The sequence below is a fragment of the Eriocheir sinensis genome, chromosome 54 (genome assembly GCF_024679095.1).
Source record: "Eriocheir sinensis breed Jianghai 21 chromosome 54, ASM2467909v1, whole genome shotgun sequence".
Classification (NCBI taxonomy): domain Eukaryota; kingdom Metazoa; phylum Arthropoda; class Malacostraca; order Decapoda; family Varunidae; genus Eriocheir; species Eriocheir sinensis.
Genome location: NC_066562.1, coordinates 8,414,719 through 8,441,917, shown reverse-complemented (window position 1 = coordinate 8,441,917; position 27,199 = coordinate 8,414,719). Strand labels below are relative to the sequence as shown.

Below are 27,199 nucleotides of genomic sequence, written 5' to 3'. Positions count from 1 at the left end.
TAAAGGGGGGGGGGAGGGGGGAGTGTGAGGTGTGTGTGTGTTTGTATGTGTTTGTGTGTGACGGGAAGATGGCATTGTTTTTCTTGTTTTTGTTTTTGTTGTTGTTGTTGTTTTTGTCGTAGTCGTAGTAGTAGTAGTAGTAGTAGTAGTAGTAGTAATTATTTATTTCATACCCTAAATAACTCTCACAGTATAAGTGTATTAGTGGTGTTATTTATATATAGTATCGTAGACCTCTTCCGATAATTATTTGTTAAGAAAAATATACTACAATAAACTCCTGTAGTGATCAAGCATTCCGTCTTTCTTTTACTAACCTCATATATCATTACAATTATTATTATCATCATCATTGTCATTAATATTACCATCATCACCACTATCAATCATCACACGAAGAAAAAAAAATAGAAAGCTGTAGCCTGAAATGACATCTAAGTTAAAATTTCTGATACAGTTTTAATGCGATTCCCCAAAAACAGAAAAAAATACGAAATTTATATATACAAAAAAAGGAAAGGAGAGCGGTGATCATTCCCTTGAGCTAACACACACACACACACACACACACACACACACACACACACACACACACACACACACACACACACACACACACACACACACACACACACACACACGAAAAAACCGGTCTACACACACACACACACACACACACACACACCACCGCTGGCTCACAGTCCTCTTCCTCTCTGCTTCCAAACACCTCCTCAACAGTGCCAAAACATCTCTCCAAACAGTGCCAGTGCCTGCTGCGTGTGTGTGAACTGCTGCCCGAGTGAATGGTGCCAAGAAAGAGTGAAGTGAGTGCCTCTGAGTGCCAATACAAGGTGAAAAGTGTGTGTTTGATGTCGTGGTGGAAAAGGTAGAAAATGGGTGTCATGTTTGAATGGGTAACTTGGGGATTCTGTTCGAGGGGGCTGAGAATTGATGGTTTGGGAAATGTGAAGAGATGTTGACACGGTTGGAAAGTTTAAAGCAGCAGAGAAATGTATGTACAAGTTTCTTTGGAGAATGCCGAAGATAAAAAAAAGTGTTCTGAAGAAGTATTTAGTCGAGTGGAAATGTTTGAAGTGTTACAGAAATAGATGTACAAGTTTCTCCGTGAATGATAGAGAAAAAAAGTGATCTGAGGAACTTTGACCCGAATGGAAAGTCGGGAGAAGCCGAAAATATATTAAATACGATACTTTTGTTTATGATAAAGAAATAAAGAAAATAATCATAAGCGAAAGAATAAGCTCGGTTGCATTATGAACGAAAAAATGAAATAATCGTGGAAACAAAAAAAATATATATACAAGAGAAATAATTAAACAAAGGTGGCATTAAATATAGCACTGATTATCTTGGTGTTTTTTTCAGATGTTGCGTGTGTTGTGTGTGTTGAGTGTGTTACTAATCGTCTTGTGTGTTGACGCCGCGGTGGGGAGGCGAAGAGAGGCACTGGAACCTTACAGACACCCGACCTACGACAACAACAACAACAACAACAACAACAACAACAACAACAACAACAACAACAACAACAACAACAACAACAACAACAACAACCAATACAGCACCACCACCACCAACAGCAACATCAATAATAACAACAACCAGAACAACAACCAATACAGAACCAACAACAACATCAAAAACAACAACAACAACAAAAACCAGGACCAATACAACACTAACAGCAACCAAAACAACAACAACAACAACAACAGCCCATCAACAACCCACCCAAACTCACAACCACAACCACCATACAACCAACAACAGGCGGACTTCAGCGATCGGATGGGACACTACAACCACAAGAACCAGGACAACAACCACCCCTTCCACCACTATCCAGACAACCACAACCACTACAACAACCGCCGCTACCACCATCTTGAGGATATATACAAGAGGCTAAGTTTCCACAAGGGCGAGAAAGCAAGTTTTTGGGAATGGATTTTCGGCCTAAGCGACTCCAGTGACCTTGATGATGACCTGACCCACCTCCATCACCTCACTAGGAAGTTTGGCATCTTTGACCTTCTGCCTTACTCCCTAAAGATGACCCGCGGTGACTTGGACAGGTGGGTCAAGTATTACCTGTCCTGTCTCTCTGATGTTATGATAATGTCACTTGTAATATGATTTGAATTTGAAGCTTCTATTTTTCCTTTCATATTCATAGTTGTAATGGCTTTTCTATGTTTTTCTTTTCTATTAATGTTGGTAATGATAACTTTTACTACTTTTTAACCCCAATAAGTGAGGTTTTCTGAGACTTTAATCCCTGTAAGTGATGTTTTCTAAGACTTCAACCACGGTAACTGATGTTTTCTAATACTTTAACCCCAGTAGATGACGTTTCCTAAGACTTTAACACTAATAAGTGATGTTTTCTAAGACTTCAATCCCGGTAAATAATGTTTTCTAATACTTTGACCCCATGAGGTGACGTTTCCTAAGACTTTAACACCAATAAGTGATGTTTTCTAAGACTTCAACCCGGTAACTGATGTTTAAGACTTAAACAGGAATAAGTGATGTTTTCTAAGACTTCAATCCCGGTAAATGATGTTTTCTAATACTTTGACCACATGAGGTGACGTTTCCTAAGACTTTCACAGCAATAAGTGATGTTTTCTAAGACTTTAACATCAGTGAATCATGTTTTCTAAGTCGTGTTCTTTTGTTCCCCCTCAGGGCCGGCAGCTCCTACGTTTCCTACTCCCAAGAAAAGGACTACAAGGACCACAACCCGAAGAACTTTCCCGGCATCGACCTCTACAGCCTCTGCGCCGTCTTCCTCTTCGCCGCCACCCTCACCTACACCATCTTCTTCCTCACGCAGCAGGGGCAGGAGGGAGGAGGGGGGCGAGGGATGGAGGGAGGAGGGGTGGCTCTTAGCAAGGTTCAGGCGGAGTTGGTGAGGGTGGTTACTGGTGCGTTGGAGAGGTGGAGGAGCTTGGAGGAGGAGGAGGAGGAGGAAGAAGAGGAGGGAGGAGGAGGGGAAAAGAAAGAGGAGGAAAAGGAAAGATTATAAAGAGGAGTTTGGAGGAAGAAGAGGAGGAGGAAGGGAATGATGATGATGGGGAGGAGGAGGAAGAGGAGGAGGAAGAGGAGGAGGAAGAGGAGGTCATTATTACAAACAGCCTATGTATAATAATAATAATAATAATAATAATAATAATAATAATAATAATAATAATAATAATAATAATAATAATGCTAATAATGTGTTTTTTTTACTATTAATTTGCAGACGAAAATGTTTAATCGATTTTCTTACCTATGTTTTCTTAATATTTATCTATCTATTTATTTATTTATCTATTGTTTCTCTATCTCAATTTAAGAACATAAGAACATAAGAACATAGGAGTCTGCAAAAGGCCGGTAGTGTGACATGTTTTCTGTTCAATCTAATCAATAAACATATTCAACAAAGATTCAAATACTTCAGTTTCCTCTTATTTATTCCTATCTCGCATCTGGCCGTCTGTTTGTCGACGTACTCAATATCGTGTCATCAATGCTACACCCTTCAATACCCTATCCTTTCAATCCCTTATCCTCAATCCCTCGTCCTCTCAATCCCTTATCCTCAATCCCTCGTCCTCTCAATCCCTTATCCTCAATCTCTCTTCCTCTCAATCCCTTATCCTCAATCCCTCTTCCTCTCAATCCCTTATCCTCAATCCCTCTTCCTCTCAATACCTAATCTTCAATACCCTATCCTTTCAATCCCTTATCCTCAATCCCTCTTCCTCTGAATACCTAATCCTCAATCCCTTATCCTCTCTCCTCAGGGTTGGACCTATTCCATCAATTGTATACATGTCTTAGAATCACTGTTGTCATGTTTGCTGTCTTGAACTACGCTAAAATAACATGAAGGAAAACGCAACTGTAAAAATACCACCAAGAATGAAGAGAGGAAGAAAATGATGAAGAAGATATTGAACGTAAAGAGAAAGAAGGATGAAGGAAGGGACGAAGAAACAGGATGAAGAAGAGGAATAAGAGAAGATGATAAAAAGAGAGTAAATGGAAAAACGAAACACAGGAGAAAGAGAAAGAAAAGAGGAACAGAATGATGGAGAAGATATAGAACGTAAAGAGAAAGAAGGATGAAGGAAGAGACGAAGAAAGAAGATAAAGAGGAATAAGAGAAGATGATAAAAGAGAGTAAATAGAAAAACAAAACAAGAGAAAAAGAAAAAAACATGCAAGTCCAAAAATAAAAATACCCGAAGAAAAGGCAAAAAAAAATAAATAAAACACTACAGAAACAAAACATGAAGAGGGGGAATAAGAGAAGATGATAAAAGAGAGTAAATGGATAAACAAAACACAGGATAAAGAGGAAGAACATGCAAATCCCAAAAACAAAAATACCTGAAGAAAAAGCAAACAAAAAACAAAAACACACACACCGCTACACAAACAAAACAGTGACGGGACAAACGGCCATTCCCAGGTGTCCCGCCGCGCCGTGTTCCTGTGCCGGGACAATATTTACAGGCGGTCAAGGTAAGCAGAGATATAACGCGCACAACCACAATGCCCATCACCTCCACTCTGCTCCCTAAAACACACACTTCCCCGACACCCAAACCTCGGCTACACCTCTGCACCTGCCCACAGAGACACAGGTTAATGAGGAGGTTGTAGGCTGTATAAACTCTTGGCTAGCATAACGGGCAGTACCACCTCAACGCCCATCACCTCCACTCTGCTCCCTAAAACACACACTTCCCCGACACCCAAACCTCGGCTACACCTCTACACCTTCCCATAGAGACACAGGTTAAAGAGGAGATTGTAGGCTGTATAAACACTTGGCTAACATAACGGGCAGCAAAGTCTTGATAGCCAACGCCTCAACACCCATCACCTCCACGCTGCCCTTTGAAACACACACACTCGGCTATACCTTACACCTGCCCATAGAGACACAGGTTAATGAGGTGGAGGGTAGCATGGCGTGAGTGAGGGATAAAGGGAATGAGGGAAATGGACAGGTGAGGGAGTGAGTAAGTGAGTGAGTCTGGAAAAAGACCAATATAGGAAGGGAAAGAAAAGGAGTGAGAGCATGGCAGGAGTGCGTGGGGCAGGTAAGGGAGTGAGGGAGTGAGACAGGTGTTGGCTGCAAATCACCTTAACAAACATCATCACGGCGGAGGGGGTAAGACAGTGTTCCTTCTCCCCCGGGCTGCATGGAAGGGCCTTGGAGGGAGGAACGACTGACGAGGAGCAGGCGCCGCGGGGGAACAGTCTGCCAAGAGTCGTGGACGGGAAAGGACGCTGCGGGCACTGTGTTAACTTACTGGTCTCTGAAGGTTGGTTGTGATTTCTTAAGTGATGGAGTTGGGTTGTGATTTATTGATCGTCCGAGTTTGTTTGTGATTTCTAAGTCGTTTTTATCAGTTGTAATTAATGAGGTATACTTAAGTTTGTCATTTTTAAAGCTCTGAATGTTGGATGTGATTTTTTAAGGAGTGGAGTTGGATTGTAATTCCTTGAGTTTTTTGAAGTTTGAGTTGGTTATTATTTTTGGGTTGTGATTTACGAAGCATTGGAGCCTGGTGGTATTTTTTTGAGACACTGAAGGTTGTAATTTCTGAAGCAACGTTAAACTAGCTATAATTTCTGCATCCATAAAGGCAAGTTATAAATCCTAAATCAGTAAAGTTTCGCTGTAATTCCTATAGCACTGTAAGATCATTATAATTCCTGAGCAGGATACCCCAATCACACATAAGGTATCTTATGTATCCTTCCTGGCCTCTACAGGTCCTACAGGATGTCAAAGGTAGACACATCCTTGATACCGGCTGACAGGGACGGCGGCGGTCACGCGTCCTACGGCGGAGGGTAAGGAGGTAGGATGCAGGATAAGGAAGTAGGATTTGTAGAAGTAGAAAGAGGAGGAGAAGGAGGAGGAGGAGGGGGATAGGAGAAAAGGAAATGAGAGAGAGAGAGAGAGAGAGAGAGAGAGAGAGAGAGAGAGAGAGAGAGAGAGAGAGAGAGAGAGAGAGAGAGAGAGAGAGAGAATTATAATGATAATGATAAATAACAACAACAACAACAACAACAACAACAACAACAACAACAACAACAACATCCTTCGCACTCACAGCTACGGGCACGGGGGATCCTACGGCCTGGACACGGTATCCTTCCTGGCGATCCTGACCTTCCTCTCCGCGCTGACCTACCTCCTGTATTGGTGTGTCACGAACCCTGACCTCTGCTTCCCAAACCGAGCCCCCGCACCTTCCACCACCACCCCAGGCCCCTCCCCTGGCCCCCTTCTTGACCCCGGGTACGAAGGGTCACACATCAGCCCCTGGGATCACGAGGCCACGACTCTGCACCCCCTGAGTTACCTGGAGGCTGTCCCTGTGGCCCCCTGGAGTAATTTTTCGTCCCTGGATAATTTGTTTCCTCCTCTGCCAGACTACTTGTAGATGGTTGTGTGGTAGCGATGAATGGTATGGTAGCCTGGTAGTAGTGGTAGATAGTAACAGTAGGTATGGTAGTAGGTGGTAGCCCCATGGTAGTACAGTTGTAATGGATAGTAAAAGATAAATGGTAGCAAATAATGAACGTAGTATAAAATAGGTGTTTGAAATAGTATGGTTGTTAGGATTTAAAAGACAGAAGATGGTAGTAACAGTAGTATGGTAGTAAGAGCAAATAGTAGTTATAGATCCAATAGACGATAGATGGTAGAAATAGTATGATAGTTATGGACTTAATAGACCGATGATAGTAGTAATTGTGGAATGGTAGAAAAAACAAAGCAGTAGTAATAGATGCAATAGACGATAGATGGTAGAAATAGCATAGTAGTTATGGACTTAATAGATGATAATAGTTTTTTGTGGAATGGTAGTAGTAGTAGTGAGGTAGTAATAATGAATGTAGAAGATAGGTTTTAATAATAGTATAATAGTTAATGATGTAGATGGTAGATGACAGTTATGGTATGGTGATTAGTTAGCGTGCCAGGTCCAGGTTCGAATCCCAGCCCGGACAGTCGGCGTGCAGCTCACCTACCTGTTCATCCTCCCATCCTGGTCGATAATTGGGTACCTGGGGACACCTGGGGAAGGGAAACTGTGATAACCCGGATGTCACGCTGTTCCTGTGTCCCTGGGTAATGTGTTCTCCAGTGCCCCGGGGTAATGTGTTCTGTGTCCCGGGGTTATGTGTTCTCCTGTGTCCCGGGGTTATGTGTTCTCCAGTGCCCCGGGGTAATGTGTTCTGTGTTCCGGGGTTATGTGTTCTCCTGTGCCCCGGGGTTATGTGTTCTCCTGTGTCCCGGGGTAACGTGTTCTCCCTCACCATAGACTCACGGGGCAATGCAACGGAGATGAGCACCGAGGCCACGGGCAGGTATAACGTTTTCATCACTGGGTACTTTTGTCTTCACTGTACATGAGCCGTTCTGAATGTCCCACACGCCTCGTTTTCTTTCTCATTTTCACGTGGACCAAAGAATTTTATACCATGCAAAGATTTCTGTTGTGATTTTAAAGTTTCTAGTTTTATTAAGTTACTCCGGTCGATCGTCCAGTCTGTTTGTCGACGTGCAGTCTCACTCAAGGTTGGAAGTAAAGTCTAGTTACGTGTTGTTGGTTTATTTATGTCCCTTTTTGTATGTTTTTCTTTAGTCTTACACTGATGATAAAAAGATGGTAACTGGTCCCTTTGAAGTCAACCCTTTTATAGTCTTTAGAGGGTTACGGACATACACAAGTTCATTTGGAGAATTAGAACGTTTATGTAGATATTTAGAAGATTTAGTTAGAGACTTTGGTTTATTTAAAGATTTAGATTTACATACAGATTTCAGTTATTTTAGACATAGAAGGATTATTTGGATATGTAGGATTACTTAGAAGAGTACTACAGAAGGGTTATTTAGAGACTTAGAAGGTATATTTAGAGATTTACAAGGTTTCAGTTATTTTAGAGACATTGAAGGATTATTTGGAGATGTAGGATTACTTAGAAGAGTACTATAAAAGGGTTATTTAGAGACTTAGAAGGTATATTTAGAGATTTACAAGGTTTATTTAGAGATGTTGAAGGTATAATTAGAGATGTAGAGGATGTACTTAGCAATTTAGAGGGTGATGGACACACACAAGTTTATTTCTATCGCTTGCAGGACACAATAGGTGGGAAATAAAGTATCGTAACATGTCATTTGTTTATTAATGCCCTTCAATATATGTTTTCCGTCGAGGGTAACAGATGAACACAACTTAGTGATCGCCTCTCAGCCACACAGGGTTGAAAATACAGTACAGTTACCCCTTGTTTGCTATCTAATGCCCTTGTTTGTGTATGTTTTCAAGGCTGACTCATGTAAAAACTCAGACATAAGAGAACACGATTGAGAGTGAGAGAGACTTAGTGATCGCCTCCCAGCCACACAGGGTTGAAAATACAGTACAGTTACCTCATGTTTGCTATCTAATGCCCTTGTTTGTGTATGTTTTCAAGGGTGACTCATGTAAAAACTCAGACATTAGAGAACACGATTGAGAGTGAGAGAGACTTAGTGATCGCCTCCCAGCCACACAGGGTTGAAAATACAGTACAGTTACCTCATGTTTGCTATCTATTGCCCTTGTTTGTTTATGTTTTCAAGGGTGACTCATGTAAAAACTCAGACATAAGAGAACACGATTGAGAGTGAGAGAGACTTATAAAATCGCCTCTCAGCCACACAGGGTTAAAAATACAGTACAGTTACCTCATGTTTGTTATCTAATGCCCTTGTTTGATTATGTTTTCAAGGGTGACTCATGTACAAACTCAGACATAAGAGAACACGATTGAGAGTGAGAGAGACTTATAAAATCGCCTCTCAGCCACACAGGGTTAAAAATATAGTACAGTTACCTCATGTTTGCTATCTAATGCCCTTGTTTGTGTATGTTTTCAAGGGTGACTCATGTAAAAACTCAGACATAAGAGAACACGATTGAGAGTGAGAGAGACTTAGTGATCGCCTCTCAGCCACACAGGGTTGAAAATACAGTACAGTTACCTCATGTTTGCTATCTAATGCCCTTGTGTGTTTATGTTTTCAAGGGTGACTCATGTAAAAACTCAGACATAAGAGAACACGATTGAGAGTGAGAGAGACTTAGTGATCGCCTCCCAGCCACACAGGGTTGAAAATACAGTACAATTACCTCATGTTTGCTATCTAATGCCCTTGTTTGTTTATGTTTTCAAGGGTGACTCATGTAAAAACTCAGACATTAGAGAAAACGATTGAGAGTGAGAGAGACTTGTAGTACTTAAATACAGACACTTCCTACTTAACTCATATGTGTATAAATTAAATAATAGAGTACATAATACCTTCACGAACACATATATAAGGAAAGAAAGATAAATATGATAACGAAGAAATAAATATGAGATAAATATGACCCATGTGATGATGATAAAAATGTCAACAGATAGAGAAATATGATAAAATAAACAGCATAAACATAACAAAGTCGTAGGAATGCGTTTAAGTCGTGGGCAGGAAAGAGTTCAAGTCGCAGGAAGGAGGGAGTTGAAGTCGTAGGAAGGAGGAAAGTCGTAGGGAAAAAGTTCAAGTCGTAGGAATGCGTTTAAGTCGTAGGAAGAAAGGAGTTCAAGTCGTAGGAAAGAGGAAAGTCATAGGAAAAAGTTTAAGTCGTAGGAAGGATGTAAAAGTCAATAAAAGAGAGGCAGACAGGTGGTAATACGGACAGGTAAGAACGTACAGGTAAACTGACAGGTAAGAAAGGTAGGAACGTAAAGGTAGGAAAATACAGGTAGAGAAATACTGGTAGAAAAATACAAGTGGGAAAATACAGATGGGAAAATACAGGTGGGAAAATACAGGTAGGAAAATACAGATGGGAAAATACAGGTGGGAAAATACAGGTAGGAAAATACAGGTTGGAAAATACAGGTAGGAAAATACAGGTAGAGAAATACTGGTAGGAAAATACAGGTAGGAAAATACAGGTTGGAAAATACAGGTGGGAAAATACAGGTGGGAAAATACAGGTGGGAAAATACAGGTAGAGAAATACTGGTAGGAATATACAGGTAGGAAAATACTAGTGGGAAAATACTAGTGGGAAAATACAGGTGGGAAAATACAGGTAGGAAAAATCAGGTTGCCAGCTCACCTCCACTACACCAGCATATGGATGAGGAAGATGATAAGCGCCCCAACAACCAAGAACCCGAGGAAGTTGAACCCAATGAGGGGATCGTGCTTATACCCCCCTCCACCGCCGCCGTACCCGCCCCCACCTCCGTACCCGCCCCCACCTCCATACCCTCCTGACCGAGAGACGCTTCGCTTAATAACTCGTTCGATGCCTCGTTTGAACCTCTCACCTTGCAGGACCGACCAGGCAGCGGAGGACCTCACCCAGTCCGGCACAATCTCAAAGTCCTCGTTCTCGTCGGTTTCGAAGCCCTGGTCCAAGTGGTTTGAATCCTCTGTTCCGGTTTCCGCTTCGAGTTCCCCGTTTGAATCACCTGTGCGTCTGGCTTCCTCGGGGTTTCTGGTCTCTTTGGTCTCTAAGTTTGGTCTCTCGTTTTCTGGTTTTGCTCCGAAGCCGCCAACTGAAGCACCTGGTTGTCTCGTTTCCTCAGGGTTCGGAATCTTGAGACAGCGTTCAAGGGTGGTCAGTAGTCTTGAGGCGGTTGATGTCACCCCAAGATCGACCAGATGAGAGACCAGTCGACCACCCAGCAGGAAGGAGTGGGTCGCCTGGAGGATGGTCGAATCAGTGAACCTGCTTCGAGCCGCGTTAGTGAGCCACCGGCCGCCGAACAGAGGCACGGAGGAGAACACGCAGTCCAGCATCTCCACCACCTCCTCCTCCTCTTCCTCTTCCTCCTCCTCCTCCTCCTCTGTTTCCAAGGCGTACTGAAGACTTTCTAGATCTCCTTTCTTCAGTGAGTCGTCTGCTGGGAGGTCTAAAGAAGAGGAAGAGGAGGAGGATTGTGAGAACTGGTGCGTGACGTCACTGGCCGGCTGCGTTCTGTCCCCAGCGGCGGCGGCAGCGTGCAGGCAGAGCGTCAGCCACGTTACCCACCCTGCAACAGAAGACGAGACACACTTGAGACACAGCGAAAGGTGAGATATTTACAGACATAGCGAAGAGAGGGTTAAGGGATAGAATGATAAGGGAAGCTATTTACATCTGCGGTGCCAACACAGGGCCAGGGGCGTGAGAGCCATTGCAAGGAGTGCCAAGAATCATACTATGGGGATGATGACCCTTTACCCATATCAGTGTTTTATAAAGGTTTGATAAAAGGTTAATGAATTGCATGTAAGATCGATAAAGTGTGGGTTAAATACTCGTAAGATCATATATTCACGATTTTTTTTTTTTTTTTTTTTTACATCAAAGGATACGGCTCAAGGGCAACAAAAAGAGTAGAAAAAAAAGCTCGCTACTCGCCGCTCCCACAAAATAAAAACATAAAGAGTAGCCATAAGAGAGGAGATGTCACTATTGGGTGGGATTGCTGTGTTACCTTATACAGGAAAACATCTCAATTACTGTGGACCGCATGTGTTAAAACTCCTTATACTAACGCCTTATACTAACCTTATGCTTTATACCTAATACCTTATCCTAGCAATGATCAATATATTTAATCTCCAAATGATTTGCCTAATTAACTAGCCAACTAATCACATAATAACTCTCTAATGGACTTAACTAACGTCTATTTCACACATCACACCTCAGCTTCCTCCTCCTCCTCCTCCTCCTCGTCTCATTTTCCTTCTTCTCTTCTTTTTCTCTTTGTTTTCTTTTCTTCTCCTCTTTATCCTCTTCTCTCTATCACACATCACACCACTTTCTCCTCCTCTTCGTCTCACTCTTCTTCCTTCTCCTCCTCCTCTTCTTTCTATCTTCTCCTCTTCATCCTCTCCTATTTATCACACAGCAAACCACATAAACTTACTAACTATCCCTTTACTAACTCTCCACATGACTTACCTAACATAATGTAGTTCGCCTTCATGGTCACAAGTTCCTTTCTTCCTCTCTTTGCGGGCTCTTCTGTGGGTGGATAGGTATCTACTCTCTCGTTGAAATTTCCCGGACACAAAAACCAATTAAAATCTCCCGTTATTTCCGCTTCTGTTGACTTTTCTTCGCTTCTCTCCTTCTTGTGGGTGGAGAGAGGGAGAGAGAGAGAGGGAGAGAGAGAGATGCCCCGCGCTCCTCCACCTCCTGAGAGAGAATCAGAGGTATGCCCGAGTGTTGCCTCTCGTTGCCAGAGTCCGCCTCCTCCTCCTCCTCCCCCTCCTCCGTCTCCTCCGCCTGGTCAACTCTCCTCCTCTTCACTCTCCTCCTTATCTCCCTCTTGCATAATCTCCTTCCTTCCTCTTCTCTCCTTCCTTATCCTCTTCCTCCTCTTCCTCCTTCTATTCGTGTTCTTCTCTTTCGTCCTTCTTCTTCCTCCTCTTCTTCCTTCTTCTCATTTTTTTCTTGTTCTTCCTCTTCCTCTTCCTCCTCCTCTTCTTCCTCCTTCTCCTCCGGTCACTCTTCCTCCAGGCGCTCTCCTCCCGTTACCCAATAAACAGTGGAGAGAGAGAGAGAGAGAGAGAGAGAGAGAGAGAGAGAGAGAGAGAGAGAGAGAGAGAGAGAGAGAGAGAGAGAGAGAGAGCAGGAGAGAGGGAGAGAGGAAGGAGAGATAGGAGGAAGAAAAGGAGAGGAAAGAGAAAGGATGGAAAGGAAAGAGGGAGGGAATTCAGAAAGAAGATTGATAGGATAGGAAAGAGGAAAGAAGGATATGAAGGAGAGAAGTTGAGGAGGAGAGGGCGTCCTTTCCTGTGTCAAATATAATCATCATATCACCCAGAGGCGTTCCTAACACACTTCAGACTCCCCTCAAGCATTTATTTTCTCCTTTTCTATTTATCATTTTTATTTTTTTCATTATTTCAGTTGCTTCATATTGTGTTATTTTGTTTGTGTCTCAGGAAGCGCCTCTTATTTATTTATTTTTTTCATTCTGAGTTTTTTGAAATTCGTGGTTCCTCAATGTTCGTTTAATGAGTTTCCTGCTGAGTTTTCCGCTAACATGCTCTTTTTGTTCAACTACGTCGGGTTCTAGATGCCAACAAGCACTTCATCCAGCTCCCAGCCGCCTTTCATGCAGCACACACAAACACCAGCTAACCAGAGGCCTTCCCAGCACGCTTCAGTCTCCCCCTCATGACTTCCACCCAGAATAAACCACGACAACCCCTTTTTTCAGCTACGTAGCGTTTTAGATAGACACAAGCACCTCGTCTGTTTCTCAGCGACATTTCCTGCGTCATACATAAACATTAGCCTACTCCGAGGCTTTCCCAGCACACTTTAGTCTCCCCCAAATGACTTTCACGCTGACTAAATCGCTATCATATCCTTTAGTTAAGATATATGGCATTCAAGATAGACACAAGCACCTCGTCTATTTCTCAGCGGCCTTTCCTTCGGCACACATAAACATTAGCTTACCCCGAGGCCTTTCCAGCACGCTACAGTCTCCCATAATGATTTTCCAACTGACTTAACCTCTGTCACACCTTTTAGTTAAGATACATAGCGTTCTAGATAAACACACACACCTCGTCTATTTCTCAGCGGCCTTTCCTTCGGCACACATAAACATTAGCTTACCCCGAGGCCTTTCCAGCACGCTACAGTCTCCCATAATGATTTTCCAACTGACTTAACCTCTGTCACACCTTTTAGTTAAGATACACAGCGTTCTAGATAAACACACACACCTCGTCTATTTCCCAGCGGTCTTTCCTGCGTCACACATAAACATTAGCTTACCCCGAGTCGTTCCCAGCACGCTTCAGCCTTCCCTTAATGACTTTCACGCTGACTAAACCGCTTTCATTCCCTTCAGTTAAGATACATGACATTTTGATTGACACACGCACCTCATCTACTTCCCAGCGGCCTTTCCTTCGGCAGACATAAACATTAGCTCACCCCGAGGCCTTCCCAGCACGCTTCAAGCTCCCCTAATGACTTTTCAACCGCTTTCATTCCCTTTAGTTAAGATACATGACATTCTGATTGACACACGCACCTCATCTATTTCCCAGCGGCCTTTCCTTCGGCACACATGAACATTAGCTTACCAGAGGCCTTCCCAGCACGCTTCAGCCTTCCCTTAATGACTTTCACGCACCGCTCCTTCCTCCAGTTAAGATACATGACTTGACATATCACACACTTCATCTTCTCCACCTCATCCCTTTTTCCTTTCCACTTGCACATGAACATTAAACACAGAGGCCTTCCCAGCACGCTTCAGCCTTCCCTTAATGACTTTCACGCTGACTAAACCTGTGACTTGTGGCTTTTTAATCTAGTTAGCATACAAGACGTGCCTCTCATAATTGCTTCTTCCTTTGCCTACCTGTCTTTCTACCTGCTTGTCTGTCTGTCTAAGAATCGCTAATCCCTCTGTCTCTGTATGTTAGGAAATGCAACTCTCTTTCTGTCTCTCTATCTACGTATTGTTTTGCTTATGTGTGTGTGTGTGTGTGTGTGTGTGTGTGTGTGTGTGTGTGTGTGTGTGTGTGTGTGTGTGTGTGTGTGTGTGTGTGTGTGTTAATGAGCTCTCTTTCTTTCCCTCTCCACCTGTACTTTTATCTCTTTACCTGTCTGTCTATTTAGCTAAGATCAAAAGCCTCCGCGGTTATGTTGCTGCAGTGGTGGAGTTAATCATTTAGGTGTTAACTACTGAGATCATTAACCTGCTCCACCTTTTTTTAATCTGGTGTGTGGGGGGTGGGTGGGTGGGGGGGCGTCAGAGGGAATTAGATCAACTTGAGTCTTTGGGAGTGATAGCACTGTCTGTCTCTCTCTGTCTCTCCTCTCTTCTCTTTCTCTTTCCTCTCCTCTCTCCTCCTCCTCCTCTCTTTCTCTCTCTCTCTCTTAGGCGTAACACTGAAAAAGGTAGGAACAACAACGGTCAGGTGTCTCGCTGAATTAATTCCGGTTTTTGTTGAGTAGAAGAAACAACGTGAGACTAATTGACCGAGAAAGGTAAGACAGGTGAGTTTTGGACAGGTGTGTGAAGGGGGCGGGGAGGAGGGGAGAGAGAGAAGGAGGAATAAGAAGAGGAGGTGAAGGAAAGTGAAAGAGGGAAAAGGGAGGAGTAAGGAGAGAGGGGAAGCGGGAATGGGAGGAAAGGGAGGGAGAGTAAAAGAAGGGAGAATGGGAGGGAAGGAAGGGAGAGGGTTAAGGGAAGGTAAAGGTAGGGAATAAAGGAAGAGAAGGAAAGGGAAGGAAAGGCAAAAGGGAGATAGAATAGGTAAAGGAAGAATAGGAGGATAAGGGAGGAAGAGAAGAGAGGGAGAGAAGGTAAGGGAGGAGGGAGGGAAGAAAGGGAGGAGGGAAGGAAGACACGGAGGTAACAGTTATATGTATATGTGGAGGGAAGGAAGAAGGGAGGAAGGGAAGGGCCGCAGGGAAGGAGGAAGGAGAGGAGGAGGAAGAGGAAGTAATGGGAGGGGTGGAAAGGAGAGGAAGGGTGGATGATAAGTGGATATGGAGATGGAGGGAGGAAGAGCTGGAGGGAAGAGGAGGAGGAGGAGGAGGAGGAGGAGGAGGAGGAGGAGGGGATAGTAGGAAAGATTTAAAGTGTTGAATGACATGTTAAACTGGAGGGGAGGAGGAGGAGGAGGAGGAAGAGGAGGAGGAGGAAGAGGAAGAGGAAGAGATGACATAAGGACTTTTGAGAGAGGAAGAAAAGAAGGAAGAGAGAATGGACGATAAAGAGGAAGAGAAAGAGGAAGAAGAGGAGGCTGAAGAGGTTTTGAATGAAGAGGAGGAGGAGGAGGAGGAGGAGGAAGAGGAAGAGGAAGAGATGACATAAGGACTTTTGAGAGAGGAAGAAAAGAGGGAAGAGAGAATGGAAGGTAAACAGGAGGAGGAAGAGGAAGAAGAGGAGACTGAAGAGGAGGAGGAGGAGGAGGAGGAGGAAGAGTTCAGATGTAATAGACATGTTCCATACGTGATAGATTACCTGAGATTTTGCAAGTATGATGAAGGGAAGGAGAAGGGAGGAGGGGGAAGGGAGGAGGGAGGGAAAGGTAGGTAGATGGAGATGTTTGGTGGTGAACTGAACACACGTCATCACCATCCATTACCATCAACACCATCATCACCACTATCAACACCACCATTTCCATCATCACCATCATCATCATCATCATCGTAACAATACTAAGCTTCCGTGTTCCAATCAAAGGTGACAAGTAGCCCGCCAGCATCCAACAGAACGAGAAACAAAAAAACAAAACAATAAAAAAACAAAAGAAAATCAAGAAAACAAAAGAAAACAAAAGAAAGGAATTAGAAACGGGGTCACCTAAAGGCTTAAATAGTTTTACCTGTGCAGACTCACCTACCACCTGGGGGGTTAACAGTACCGGGGAGGAGGAGGAGGAGGAAGAGGAAGAGGAGGAGGAGGAGGAGGAGGAGAAGGATAGACGACTGGTTGCCTGAAGAATGGAACAGTAGGTGAAGGAACTGAAGGAGGAGGAGGAGGAGGAGGAGGAGGAGGAGGAGGAGATGGAGATGAATAAGTAGATCCAAAAGGTCAATGTAAGGCAGAACAAAAGGAAGAGGAGGAGGAGGAGGAGAGAGAAGAAAGAGGTCGGAGTATACATATGTTATTGGTGGTGGTGATGGTGGTGGTGATGGTGGTGATGATGGTGATGGTGGTGGTGGTGATGGTGGTGGTGGTGGTGGTCATCCTCAAAGGTCATCGTCCCTGGCCGCTTGAAGGGACACGAGGCATGCTAGTCGGCCATGCAATAGGATCAGAATCTGCCCATAGCATTGGATTCCCTTATAGAGGATTTAGCGGCCTCTCGTACGCCGGTGTAGCTGCAAGGAGGATTAGGAGGCTTAGAGGAGGATCTGATTAAGGCAAAAAGGATTCAGTGCTGTATACATGAAGGGGATCCGTAGCTTATAAATGACCTCTATTCTATCCAAATTCCTTATGCAAGAGTTGACCAGCATCTGCATTCTTTCATCCCTTCAGCTGGAAAACCCTGGAACAGCCTTCGTCCGGTTGTGTTTCCTCCTGCCTACGACTTCAACGCTTCCACGAGGAGAGTATATTGACACCTCTCCACCCGAAACTGACCTCTCTTCTTGCCCCTATTTTTTTTTTTTTTCGGAGCAGCGACTAGCGGGCTTTTTATGTTGCTGTTTCTGTTTTTTTGACCTTGAGCTGTCTCCCTTGCTGTAAAAAATATATACAACGGTCATACATATACCCATTGTCATCTCCTTAGGTCAGTTTTATATTCTAATTCATTAACCTAACCTCAGACTTCTTTATATATTATCATTTCGGTTCATAATCTTTCCTTACAGTTCCATGTATTACCTGAACGAGACACAAGCTAATCTGAGAGTCATATATTCCCATAGCAATCACATTTAGACAGTTTAATATACTCATTCATTTCCCTACCATAGAATTCCTTACATATCATCCTTTTGTTTTCGTATATATTCCTTTACACATCCATATATTTCCCTAACTGGACACAAGCTAATCTAAGAGTCATATATTCCCATAGCAATCACATTTAAAGTTAAAAATATTCATTCATAACCCTACCATAGAATTCCTTACATATCCTCCTTTTGTTTCCTCTTATATTCCCTTACAGTTCCATATATTTCCCTAACTGGACACAAGCTAATCTGAGAGTCATATAAACACTCATTGTCATTTATATTCTCATTTGTTAACCCTACCATAGAATTCCTTACATATCTTCCTTTTGCTTCTTCATATATTCCTTTACACTTAAATATATTACCTGAACTATACACAAGCTAATCTGAGAGTCATATAAATACTCATTGTCATCACGTGTAGAGTTTTATATATTCATCCATCCTTATCATAGACTTCTTCACATATCCCCCTGTTGTTTTCTTATATATTCCCTTACAGTTCCATATATTTCCCTAACTAGACACAAGCTAATCTAACAATCACATATATACCCATTGTCATCACACTCATTAAACCTTCCATAGACTTCTTCACATATCCTCCTATATATATATACTCCCTTACACTTCCATATGTTGCCTTAACTAGACACCAGGTAATTTGGGGGTCATATAAATTCCCATAAGACGGCCCCCTTACACGCCTTCTTCATTAGCGGGTCAGGTGAAGGTGCTTATATGAGGTGGTCAAACGGACTGGTAACCTTGTGGACTTGTAACCTCTCTCAGCTCTCCTTCTTTTCCCATTTTTTCAGTTTTTTTTATGTGTTTAATCTACTTATCTACATACATAAATACATATATACATAAATAGATACATACATACGAATCATTTCCATATTAATATCTTCCACCTCCTCCTCTTCCTCCTCCTCCACCTCCTCCTTCACCTCCACCCTCAACCTAAGGAATGTTCGTACTTGTATCCTAAGGCGGTCGCTGATTGGTGGAAAGGCTCGAGGGACTTAGAATTTCCCGAGATCTCATTGGTCACTTCGCCTCAAGGTCACCTGCGAGCGATCTGAGCCAAAATCATTACTTTTTTTTTTCTTTACGTTTATCAGTTCGCCCTCCAAGGAAATTAGGAAGGCGGAGGAGGAAGAGGAAGACGAGGAGGAGGAGGAGGAGGAGGAGGAGGAGGAGGAGGAGGAGGAGAGCAAAAAAATGACATTATCCTCTCAGGCATAGAAAACGAGATGGTTACCCTTGAAGGCATTGAAGAAAACGGGATCATAGGGGGGGGGGAGAGAGAGAGAGAGAGAGAGAGAGAGAGAGAGAGGGGGGGGGGGGATTGAGAAGGAGACAGACAGAAAAGAAAAAAAAAAGAGAAAGAAAGAAAGAAAAAAAGAAACCAAAACAAAATATAAATAAAAAAGGAAGGGAGGAAGGAAGAAAATATACCCCTGAGAGAGAGAGAGAGAGAGAGAGAGAGAGAGAGAGAGAGAGAGAGAGAGAGAGCTCAAGGGTGTAGGGCAGGAGAGCTTCATCAGGTCACTAAGACTTCTCCGCTTCAGTCTTCCTCCACTTCACCAGCAGCCAATATTCTTTCCTCCAAACACGAGCAAAATCCCTCCAATTCCCTCCATTTTCCCTCCATTCTTTTCTCCCTCCCTATTCTCTTTCTCTCCTCCATCCCTCTTTCGGTATCTCCTTTCCTATCTACTGTGTTCTCTCCCTCCCTTCGTCTTTTCTCTATATTAATTTTCTTTCCTTTAATTCCTTCTTTCGTGATTCCATTTTCGTCTTTTTCTTTCTTTTTTGTTATTTCTTTCGTTTCCTTCCTTCTGTTTTTCTCTCCATTGTATCTATTTCCCTCTCTCTCTCTCTCTCTCTTTCCTCCTTTCTCTCTTCTCCCTTTCGTTTTTAATTCCATCTATTTCTCTCTCTCCTTCTTTTCCTCCATTCGTCAACCTCCTCCTTCTCCTTTTCCTTCATTCCTCTCTTCTTTCCGTCCATCTCTTATTATCCTCTTCCTTCCCTCCTCCCTTCCTTCTTCCCTTCATCCGTCAGTTTCTCTCCTTCTCTCCATCTTTCCTCTCATATCTCTCTCCTGTGTCCCATTACCTCCATTTTATCTCTCGAACATATCACCTGTATCTCTCTCTCTCCCCCTCCTCCTCCTCCTCCTCCTCCTCCTCCTTCCTTCCATAGATCTTTCCTCCAACCTTTTATCCCCCTTTGCATATTCCCTTCAGCTTCTCGTTTATCTCTCTTCCTCGTCCTCTTCCTCCTCTTCATCTTCCTCCTCCTCCTTCCTTTCTTCCATAGACTTATAATCCTCCTCCTCTCCTTATCTCCCTCCCCATCTTCCCTCCCTCCTCTCTCCCTCCCTTTTCTTCCTCCCTCTCTCCCTTTCTTCCTCCTTCCTCTTTCACTTCCTTCCTTCTTTCCCTTTCTCTCCCTCCTTTCCTTCCTTTCCTTCGTCTGTTTACCTCCTTTTCTTCCTATCCCTTACGTTCCTCTCTCTTATCTTTCCTTCCTTCCCTTCCTTCCTTCCTTCCTTCCTAAGTGCAGTGAAGAGAGAGGAGAGAAAGAGAGAGAGAGAGAAATGGCGTCACGTATTTAGAAGGACAAGGAAGAAGATTTTGGACTCACCTGCGATTTAAATCATCTCTGTCTTCACACCTGGACGGATCTTACTAATCAACAGGTAAGGTGTTTGTGTGTTTGTTTGCGTGTATAGATGATCACTCACACCCTCTTCCTCCTCCTCCTCTTCCTCTTCCTCTTCCTCCTCCTCATTCTTCTACTCCTTATTTTGTCATTATGTATTTTTATTGTTTTTCTTCAGGTAATTAATTAACAGGTAAGACTAATTGCAAACCTCTCCCATTACCTTTCTCTCATTACCTTAGCTTACCTGGGGCATAGAGGGAGGCATTAGGGCATCAGGCATTGTTTCTATACCCTGCCCTTCCTTAACTTAGCTTAGGGGCATAGAGGGGGGCATTACGGCATCAGGCATTGTTTCTCTACCCTGCCCTTCCTTACCTTCGCTTACCTGAGGCATAGAGGGAGGCATTAGGGCATCACGCATTGTTCCTCTGCCCTGCCCTTCCTTACCTCAGCTTAGGGGCATAGAGGGAGCAGTAGGGTAAGGTAGCGGTGTCTGGCGTGGCTAAATGATCGATTGCTGGACGTGGGTTCGAGTCCCGCATGGTAATTGGGAAAGGGGATTCGTCTCTGTCGGATGGATGATTGGGGGAATATTTTTTTTGGGTGGTGGTGGTGGTGGTGATAGTGGTGGTGGTAGTGGTGGTGGTGGTGGTGGTGGTGATGGTGATGGTGGTGGTGGTGGTGGTAGTGTTGTTGTTGTTATTGATGTTGTTATTATATACTTATTAATTTATTTATGTTTATTTATTTCACATCCTCAATTATTTATTTATTTATCCAATTCTTCTTTATTTATTGTCCTTATTCTTCTATTCATCTTTTCCTTTATCAATCTCTCTTTCTCCATCCTATCTCTCTCTCTCTCTCTCTCTCTCTCTCTCTCTCTCTCTCTCTCTCTCTCTCTCTCTCTCTCTCTCTCTCTCTCTCTCTCTCTCTCTCTCTCTCTCTCTCTCTCTCTCTCTCTCTCTCTCTCTCTCTCTCTCTCTCTCTCTCTCTCTCTTATCAACATACCTCAATTTCTTTCATTTTATTCCTCTTCTTGTATTTGTTAAGTTTTGATTTATTTTCTTTTCTTCTTTTTTTCTTTCTCAGAATGTGTGGAGTGGAAAGACGACTATTAGTGATGCTGATGATGATGGTGATGATGGTGATGATTGGGGGAGGAAGAGGAGGAGGAGGAGGAGGAGGAGGCGGAGGAGGGATACAGATAAGAGGAGTGGAAGAGGAAGGCGGAATATACCAAGAAGGAGGAGGAGGAGGAAGTGGAATAGAAAGAAAAAGAAGAAAAGAAGATGGAGGAGAGATGGATGGAAGAAGATTAGAGGAAGGAGAAGACGAAGAAGGAAGAGAAGATGGAGGAAGAAGAAAAGCTGTGGGAATTAAAGGAGAAGAAGAAGAAGGAAGAAATGAAGATGAAGGAATGGAAGAGAGAGAAACAGAGGAGAAAGAAGAAGTAGAAGGAGGAGGAGGAGGAGGAGGAGAAATAAAAGAAAAATTACAAGAAGAAGAAGAAGCAGAGGAGAAGGGAACAGAAGAAGAGAGAGAAGAGAGAGGAGAGAGAGGAAGTAGAGGAAGAGAAGTAGGAGAAGGAGAAGAGGGAAGAGAGAGAGGAAGAGGAGAGAAAGAAGTAGAAGAAGAAGGAGAAGAGGGAAGAGAGAGAGGAAGAGGAGGAAGAGAAATAAAAGAAGAGGGAGAAGAAAATGGAGCTGAAAAGGAAAAACTAAGTAAAAAACAAAAACAAGAGGAGGAAATGAAGAAGGGGAAAGAGATAATCGAAGAAAATGGAGGAAAAAGAAAGGAGGTGGATAAAGAAGAAGGGAATAAAGAGGGAAAAGGAGCACAAGAAGAGGATAAAAGAGCAGAACAAAGGGATTCGAACCTACAAGAGTACATCGGATCCCAAACAAAGCCCAGCAAGTGTTCAGATAAGGGATCAAAGAGGAAGGAAGAGGTGTTGGATTCCAAGACTACTAAGCCTTCCCAACACGACGCTAAACCCTTTGAAAACGACTTAAATCCCTTCAAATCCGATTCCATTAACTCGATAGACGATCCAACTCCCTCTAAAGGCTTCCAGTCCTCTTCAGCTCCCTTCAAAGACTACTCAATACTCTCCAGAACATCTCAATCCTCTTCAGCCCTCGATCAAACCTCTCAATCTTCTTCAACTCTCTTTAAACCTTCACAATCCTCTTTATTCTCCTCCCAAGACAACTCAACACCTCTCAAACCCGTTCAACCCCTTTCAACTCCCTCTCAAGACATCGCAATCCTCTTCAATCCTTCCCAATCCTCTTCCTTCTCCCTCCAAGGCACCCAAACCCCTCTCACTCCCATGCAGTCCCCTTTAAAACCCCTCCAAGACGCCTCAAACCTCTCTAAAGACGCTTCAACCCCCAATGCGTGCGCCTCGAGGTCGGGGTCACGGAGGGTCAAGCGCTTCATTACCTACTCCGGCATCGGGATCTCCGCCCTTGCTTTCCTCATCTTCATTTTCTTCCTCAAATACATCATCTACTTCGGCCTCAAGAACTACTTCAAGGAGGACGCCAGAAGCTTCAGGGACGATCTGACTATCCTGGTGTCCCTTCTATCCCACCTGGAGGACGAGGGGTATTATTAAGGGCTTGGGAAGGGACGGACGTGTATGTTACCTGTATTTTACCTGTAGTGAGGGTTTGGGATGGGAGATGTTACGTATATTGTTAAGTTGTCGTTTTTGGTTTCTTTACCTGTTGTTTATCCCTTTAAGTTCCTTCATATCTATTAGTTTTAGGCTTTCTTGAGGGGCTTGGATGGTAGTCGACCCCAGCCCGTCATGGCGCAGGTAAGTGTTTTATACTGGCGCCATCTTTTCTTGATGTTAAGTGTTAAGTATAGACAGCTTCGTTAGATGCAAGTATTTATGTATGGTATTTATTTTAGTTTTCGTTTATTAGTGTTTAAGTTTCCTTCTCTATAAACACATTATCTATCTACCTATCTATCTACTTAATTCTACCTGTTTATATATCTGTCTATTTACTGTAAGTGTTTTGTATCTATCATGTTTTTGTAAATACTTGGATATTTTTTTAGTTCGCCATCTAATATCATAGAAAACGGGGTAGTGTACAAGTCTTGCCAAGTACTCTAAGGATAGTACTACCCCTTCCTCAGTAGACATGTGGGTATTAGTAAATACTTAAGTTATTTATTCATTATTTATTGATATTTATGGCTATGAGTAAAATAAAATCGCATATCATTGTGTTTAATTTTTCATTCGCCTAAAAATGTCCATCAGAGGAGTGAGTGAGTGATCGTCCTATTGCTAAGCACTCGTTATATTTTCATCTCGTTCTTTCCTCCAACATTCTCTCCTCCTCCACCCTCCTCTTCTCTCCTCCCAGCCCCAGTATTTTGCTCTCCCTTTCCTCCTCCACCACCACACACACACACACACACACACACACACGTGGCAAGATCGAGAGAGAGACTTGCACAAAAACACTTGCCCATCTCAATTCTATTCCTGGGTTATGTGTCGAGGAAGAAAAGGAAAGTGTTAACAGGTGACTGGAAATGCTCCTAAAAACGTGATTATAGTTGTCGTGTGAGAGTTAAATGTGTGTAGTGTGTGTTGAGAGTGTTTATTGTTCTGTTTTACGCCTGGAATTGAATGATTACTTAATGGAGGAAAGAGAAAACAGGGTAAGGAAAATATGAGGGCGATCTATTTGGTAGAGCGATCACACACACTCGTCAAAGAATAAGAAAATAAACCGAACGGACCGAACTATCCGATTGGCTCATGTTCTGTACGTGTTATGTTTGTTTGCGTGTGTGTTAGTGCGTTGTGTGTTTGTGTGTTTGTGTGTGCGTTGAGGAGTCTGCGCCGCCACCATGAGGATACTGACAAGAAGAATTAACAAACTGCTGTCGCTTATCGTTATCATGTGTCTTGCTACTCTGCTGATCAAGGTGAGTGACAGGTAAAAGGGTGTGGGGGGGGGGGGTATTAAGGCAGATTATGATTTGTCTATTAATTTATTTCTATGCTGTAATAATAATAACACGTATATAATAAATAATAAGTAAGTAATAAGTGCATTTGTATTGAGGGCACCGCACACACACATTGTAATAACAGGGATCAAACATGTGTTACTACCTACCAGTCTATAGCTTGGATATTATTTGCAGCATGAACTCTTGTATAGTCTCCCTTATTTACTCCGTTTTCTTTGAGGCAGACTGGTGACGTGGAGAGACAGAGACAGGTAACTTTGGTCCCTATGCCGCTAGAAGACAAGGACGACTTTGACTTGAACCAGGTACTGTGAGCCGGGTGTGTGTGTTTATATTGTGTGTGCTTACCTTAGAGTGTTTGTTTGGGTGTTCTGACAAGCTGAAGAAGGCGAAGGGACGAATTGGTGCAGTGATGTGTGAGGATGTGTCCCCAACCTTACCTGAGCAGAGTAGTAGTTTAGCGTACCTGTCCAAACCTTCAAGATGGTAGACAGAAAATGGAAGTGTTTGTTGGGTACACTATCTTAAAAGTACACAACGTCAGATTCATTGCCGTGTAGGAGTTACTGAAAAGAGCAAACACAAAATAAATGAAATCATGAAACACACAACACAAAATGAAATACAACACAAAACAGCACAACACAACATCACATACGAGGATACACAATGAACTCACTCCACCCTCCTCGTGTGTTTATGTTTTAGTTCGTAATTTTGATGTTTGTGTTTTAATTCCAACTTTCCATTCTCATTTCTACGTAATAATTCCCAGACAGTCCTGCGCGCAAAAGGCCCTCTCGCAGCGGACGACCCCGGCGCCATCACACTCCTTCGCCAGCAATACCTCCAGGCGCCTGACGACCTCCCATACGACCTTCGCGAGGACTGGGACATGCAGTACACACGCTACGGGAGCCTCTATCCTTCCTGGGGCTTCATACACCACATCCTGAAGGACCTATACGCTGGGGGTCCTTTGGGGTACTTCGTGGAGGCAGGGGCCTTAGACGGGGAATACCTGTCGAACACCTTACACCTGGAGAGGCAATTAGGGTGGACGGGGCTGCTTATAGAGGCTGAGGAAGAGAGTTATGCGGCCCTCAGGAGGAAGCACAGGAAGGCGTGGTCCTCGAAGGCGTGTGTAGGGGCCAAAGAGTTCCCGTATGAAGCGGTTATGACGAGCTTCAGAGAACAGGGTGAGGCGAAATGGTCAGGCCGAGGCGCTGCGAGGCTGGAGAAGGTGAGGAGGAGGAGGAGGAGGAGGAGGAGGAGGAGGGAAAGGAGTAGTAATAGCGTTGTAGTAATAGTATTAGTAGGAAATAAAAACAACCACATACCAAAAAAAAAATACCCCAAAAATCATCAACTAGCGGAGTCTAACACCTTTTCCTACTCTCTATTCTCTCCTTCTCCCTCTTCCCTTTCAGAACCCCATCGAGCAAGGCGGGGAAGGTCCGGGCTATAGAACCTACCAGCAGGTCCAATGCTTTCCCCTCCTGACCTTCCTCCTCGCTACCAACACCTCCGCAGTGGACCTCTTCAGCTTGGACGTGGAGGGCGCAGAGTGGGATATCCTAAAGTCCTTCCCCTTTGATAGGATTCCCGTGGACGTCTGGGTCATCGAACACGTGAATAAGAAGGATAATGGGAGTGGGTCTGAGTTGGCTGAGCTGTCTTCGGCGTCTCCTGAGTTCTTCAATGTTAGTGATTCGCAGGGCGGTCATGGTACAGCGACCTCATCCTCTTCGTTTTCTTCGTCCTCGTCTTCGTGGGGTGAGTTTTATTTCTTTTCTCTCTTTGTTTTAGACGCTTAGATGTTTTTTCTCTTTCTGTGTCTTTGTTTTGAGGTGTTTTTGTGTGGGTTAATATCTGTGTTTTGTATGTCTTTCTCCTACTTCGTTTTCTTTGATATCCTTTCCATGGGGTGAGTTCTGTTCGGTTTTCAATATGTCTTTTTATTTGTAGACGTGTTATGCTTTCTATGTCTCCTCCTTGTCCCTTGTCTTCACCTCCTCATCCTCCCTTCCACCTCCTCTTTCTCGTTCCTCACCTCATCTCCTCCCCTAACCAACCTCTTTCTCCTCTTTATCCCTTACCTTCTCCTCCTCATTCTGCTTTCCACTCCCACCACCTCATCTCCTTCCCTAACCAGCCTCTTCCTCCTCCTTCAGAATGGTACGAAGACCCAGAATTCGTGGCCTTCATGGAGAGCCGCGGGTACTACCTCCTCGACGTCTTCTGTCATCCAATACCCGACTACGTCTTCGTCAGGCTGGGCAGCGCGGCGTTCCATAGGCTGGGCGTCCCTCGCTCTTTGTGGCGGAGGCGAGGCGTGTGCGGGGATAAAGGCGTGTGGAAGGACAATGCTACCTACGACCCACGCCTGCACAGAGATCCTAGACACTGGCCGAGCCTTGAGTACTTTGCGAAGGATGGGAAGGATGGGGAGGGGAGGGAGAAGAAGGGTGGTGGGGTTTTAGAGAGTGACTGGAAGGTGTGGTGAGGTTACGGGGGCTCTGTAGTAGTGGTGGTAGTAGTAGTAGTAGTAGTAGTAGTAGTAGTAGTAGTAGTAGTAGTAGTAGTAGTAGTAGTAATATAAGCAGTTCTACTTATATAGCCTAGTTTGTATTTGTATCTCAAGAAATTAAATAGGAAAAACAAGGTAGAAATTCTTATCATACACCAATAGCTCACGAAGTTATCAAGGAAACACGAAATAAAATAAGGTTGCTTTGAGAAATAGAACAAAACAGATTAAATAAATAAATAAAATAAAATAAAATAAAGTAGATATAAAATAAAATAAGATAAATGAAGTAAGATTGTTTTAATAACCTCTCATAACACAATAAACAAGAAAGAAAACACGTAAACAAGGTCAATATTAGGTTTAAAATTCTCCCTCGGCCCGTGACATATTTCCCAGGAGCTCACAAACAGCAAAACATAAACAACAA

General features: G+C 43.5%; 4 protein-coding genes and 3 long non-coding RNA genes across 9 annotated transcripts; 5 read left to right on the top strand and 2 right to left on the bottom strand.

The window, feature by feature from the left end:
• The first annotated feature begins 682 nt into the window (after positions 1 to 682).
• Positions 683 to 3,855, top strand: LOC126983466 (uncharacterized protein DDB_G0292186-like). The gene is made up of 4 exons (XM_050836165.1): positions 683 to 851; positions 1,387 to 2,096; positions 2,713 to 2,883; positions 3,819 to 3,855. Exons 1-4 carry the CDS (start codon positions 804 to 806, stop codon positions 3,853 to 3,855), a joined length of 966 nt encoding a protein of 321 aa, XP_050692122.1. The 5' UTR covers positions 683 to 803.
• Positions 3,856 to 5,304: 1,449 nt separating this feature from the next.
• Positions 5,305 to 7,687, top strand: LOC126983722 (uncharacterized). Its single transcript, XR_007736179.1, has 3 exons — positions 5,305 to 5,351; positions 5,806 to 5,886; positions 6,152 to 7,687. It is a non-coding gene; the product is annotated as an uncharacterized LOC126983722 (long non-coding RNA).
• A 534-nt stretch (positions 7,688 to 8,221) lies between these two features.
• Positions 8,222 to 9,857, bottom strand: LOC126983717 (uncharacterized). 2 transcript variants are annotated; one of them, XR_007736172.1, is made up of 2 exons: positions 8,932 to 9,857; positions 8,222 to 8,633 (listed from the first exon to the last, which is right to left on the bottom strand). It is a non-coding gene; the product is annotated as an uncharacterized LOC126983717 (long non-coding RNA). The 2 variants fall into 2 exon arrangements; XR_007736171.1 differs by having other exon boundaries at positions 8,222 to 8,782; positions 8,932 to 9,078.
• On the top strand, positions 9,712 to 10,300 carry LOC126983719 (uncharacterized). The gene is made up of 3 exons (XR_007736175.1): positions 9,712 to 9,845; positions 9,902 to 10,069; positions 10,182 to 10,300. It is a non-coding gene; the product is annotated as an uncharacterized LOC126983719 (long non-coding RNA).
• LOC126983712 (uncharacterized) lies at positions 10,214 to 12,292 on the bottom strand. The gene is made up of 2 exons (XM_050836767.1): positions 12,051 to 12,292; positions 10,214 to 11,130 (listed from the first exon to the last, which is right to left on the bottom strand). The coding sequence occupies exons 1-2, from the start codon at positions 12,073 to 12,075 to the stop codon at positions 10,214 to 10,216; spliced, it is 942 nt and encodes a 313-aa protein (XP_050692724.1). The 5' UTR covers positions 12,076 to 12,292.
• Positions 12,293 to 19,983: 7,691 nt separating this feature from the next.
• Positions 19,984 to 23,189, top strand: LOC126983706 (uncharacterized). The gene is made up of 2 exons (XM_050836757.1): positions 19,984 to 20,262; positions 21,321 to 23,189. Exon 2 carries the CDS (start codon positions 21,322 to 21,324, stop codon positions 22,849 to 22,851), a length of 1,530 nt encoding a protein of 509 aa, XP_050692714.1. The 5' UTR covers positions 19,984 to 20,262; position 21,321; the 3' UTR covers positions 22,852 to 23,189.
• A 499-nt stretch (positions 23,190 to 23,688) lies between these two features.
• On the top strand, positions 23,689 to 26,979 carry LOC126983708 (uncharacterized). Of its 2 annotated transcripts, XM_050836760.1 has the most exons (5): positions 23,689 to 24,191; positions 24,464 to 24,544; positions 25,015 to 25,482; positions 25,670 to 26,015; positions 26,414 to 26,979. In XM_050836760.1, the coding sequence occupies exons 1-5, from the start codon at positions 24,114 to 24,116 to the stop codon at positions 26,743 to 26,745; spliced, it is 1,305 nt and encodes a 434-aa protein (XP_050692717.1). In that variant the 5' UTR covers positions 23,689 to 24,113; the 3' UTR covers positions 26,746 to 26,979. The 2 variants fall into 2 exon arrangements, with proteins under 2 accessions (XP_050692717.1, XP_050692718.1); XM_050836761.1 differs by lacking the exon at positions 24,464 to 24,544.
• The last annotated feature ends 220 nt before the right edge of the window (positions 26,980 to 27,199 follow it).

Coding starts and splice junctions, on each gene's coding strand:
- LOC126983708 (XM_050836760.1), top strand. CDS start 24,114: ATGAGGATACTGACAAGAAGAATTAACAAACTGCTGTCGCTTATCGTT. Junction 24,192..24,463: donor TTGCTACTCTGCTGATCAAG/GTGAGTGACAGG, acceptor TCTTTGAGGCAG/ACTGGTGACGTGGAGAGACA. Junction 24,545..25,014: donor ACGACTTTGACTTGAACCAG/GTACTGTGAGCC, acceptor AATAATTCCCAG/ACAGTCCTGCGCGCAAAAGG.
- LOC126983706 (XM_050836757.1), top strand. CDS start 21,322: ATGTGTGGAGTGGAAAGACGACTATTAGTGATGCTGATGATGATGGTG.
- LOC126983712 (XM_050836767.1), bottom strand. CDS start 12,075: ATGAAGGCGAACTACATTATGTTAG. Junction 11,131..12,050: donor GGCGAACTACATTATGTTAG/GTAAGTCATGTG, acceptor CTTCTGTTGCAG/GGTGGGTAACGTGGCTGACG.
- LOC126983466 (XM_050836165.1), top strand. CDS start 804: ATGGTGCCAAGAAAGAGTGAAGTGAGTGCCTCTGAGTGCCAATACAAG. Junction 852..1,386: donor CCTCTGAGTGCCAATACAAG/GTGAAAAGTGTG, acceptor TGTTTTTTTCAG/ATGTTGCGTGTGTTGTGTGT. Junction 2,884..3,818: donor GGGCAGGAGGGAGGAGGGGG/GCGAGGGATGGA, acceptor CTCTCTCCTCAG/GGTTGGACCTATTCCATCAA.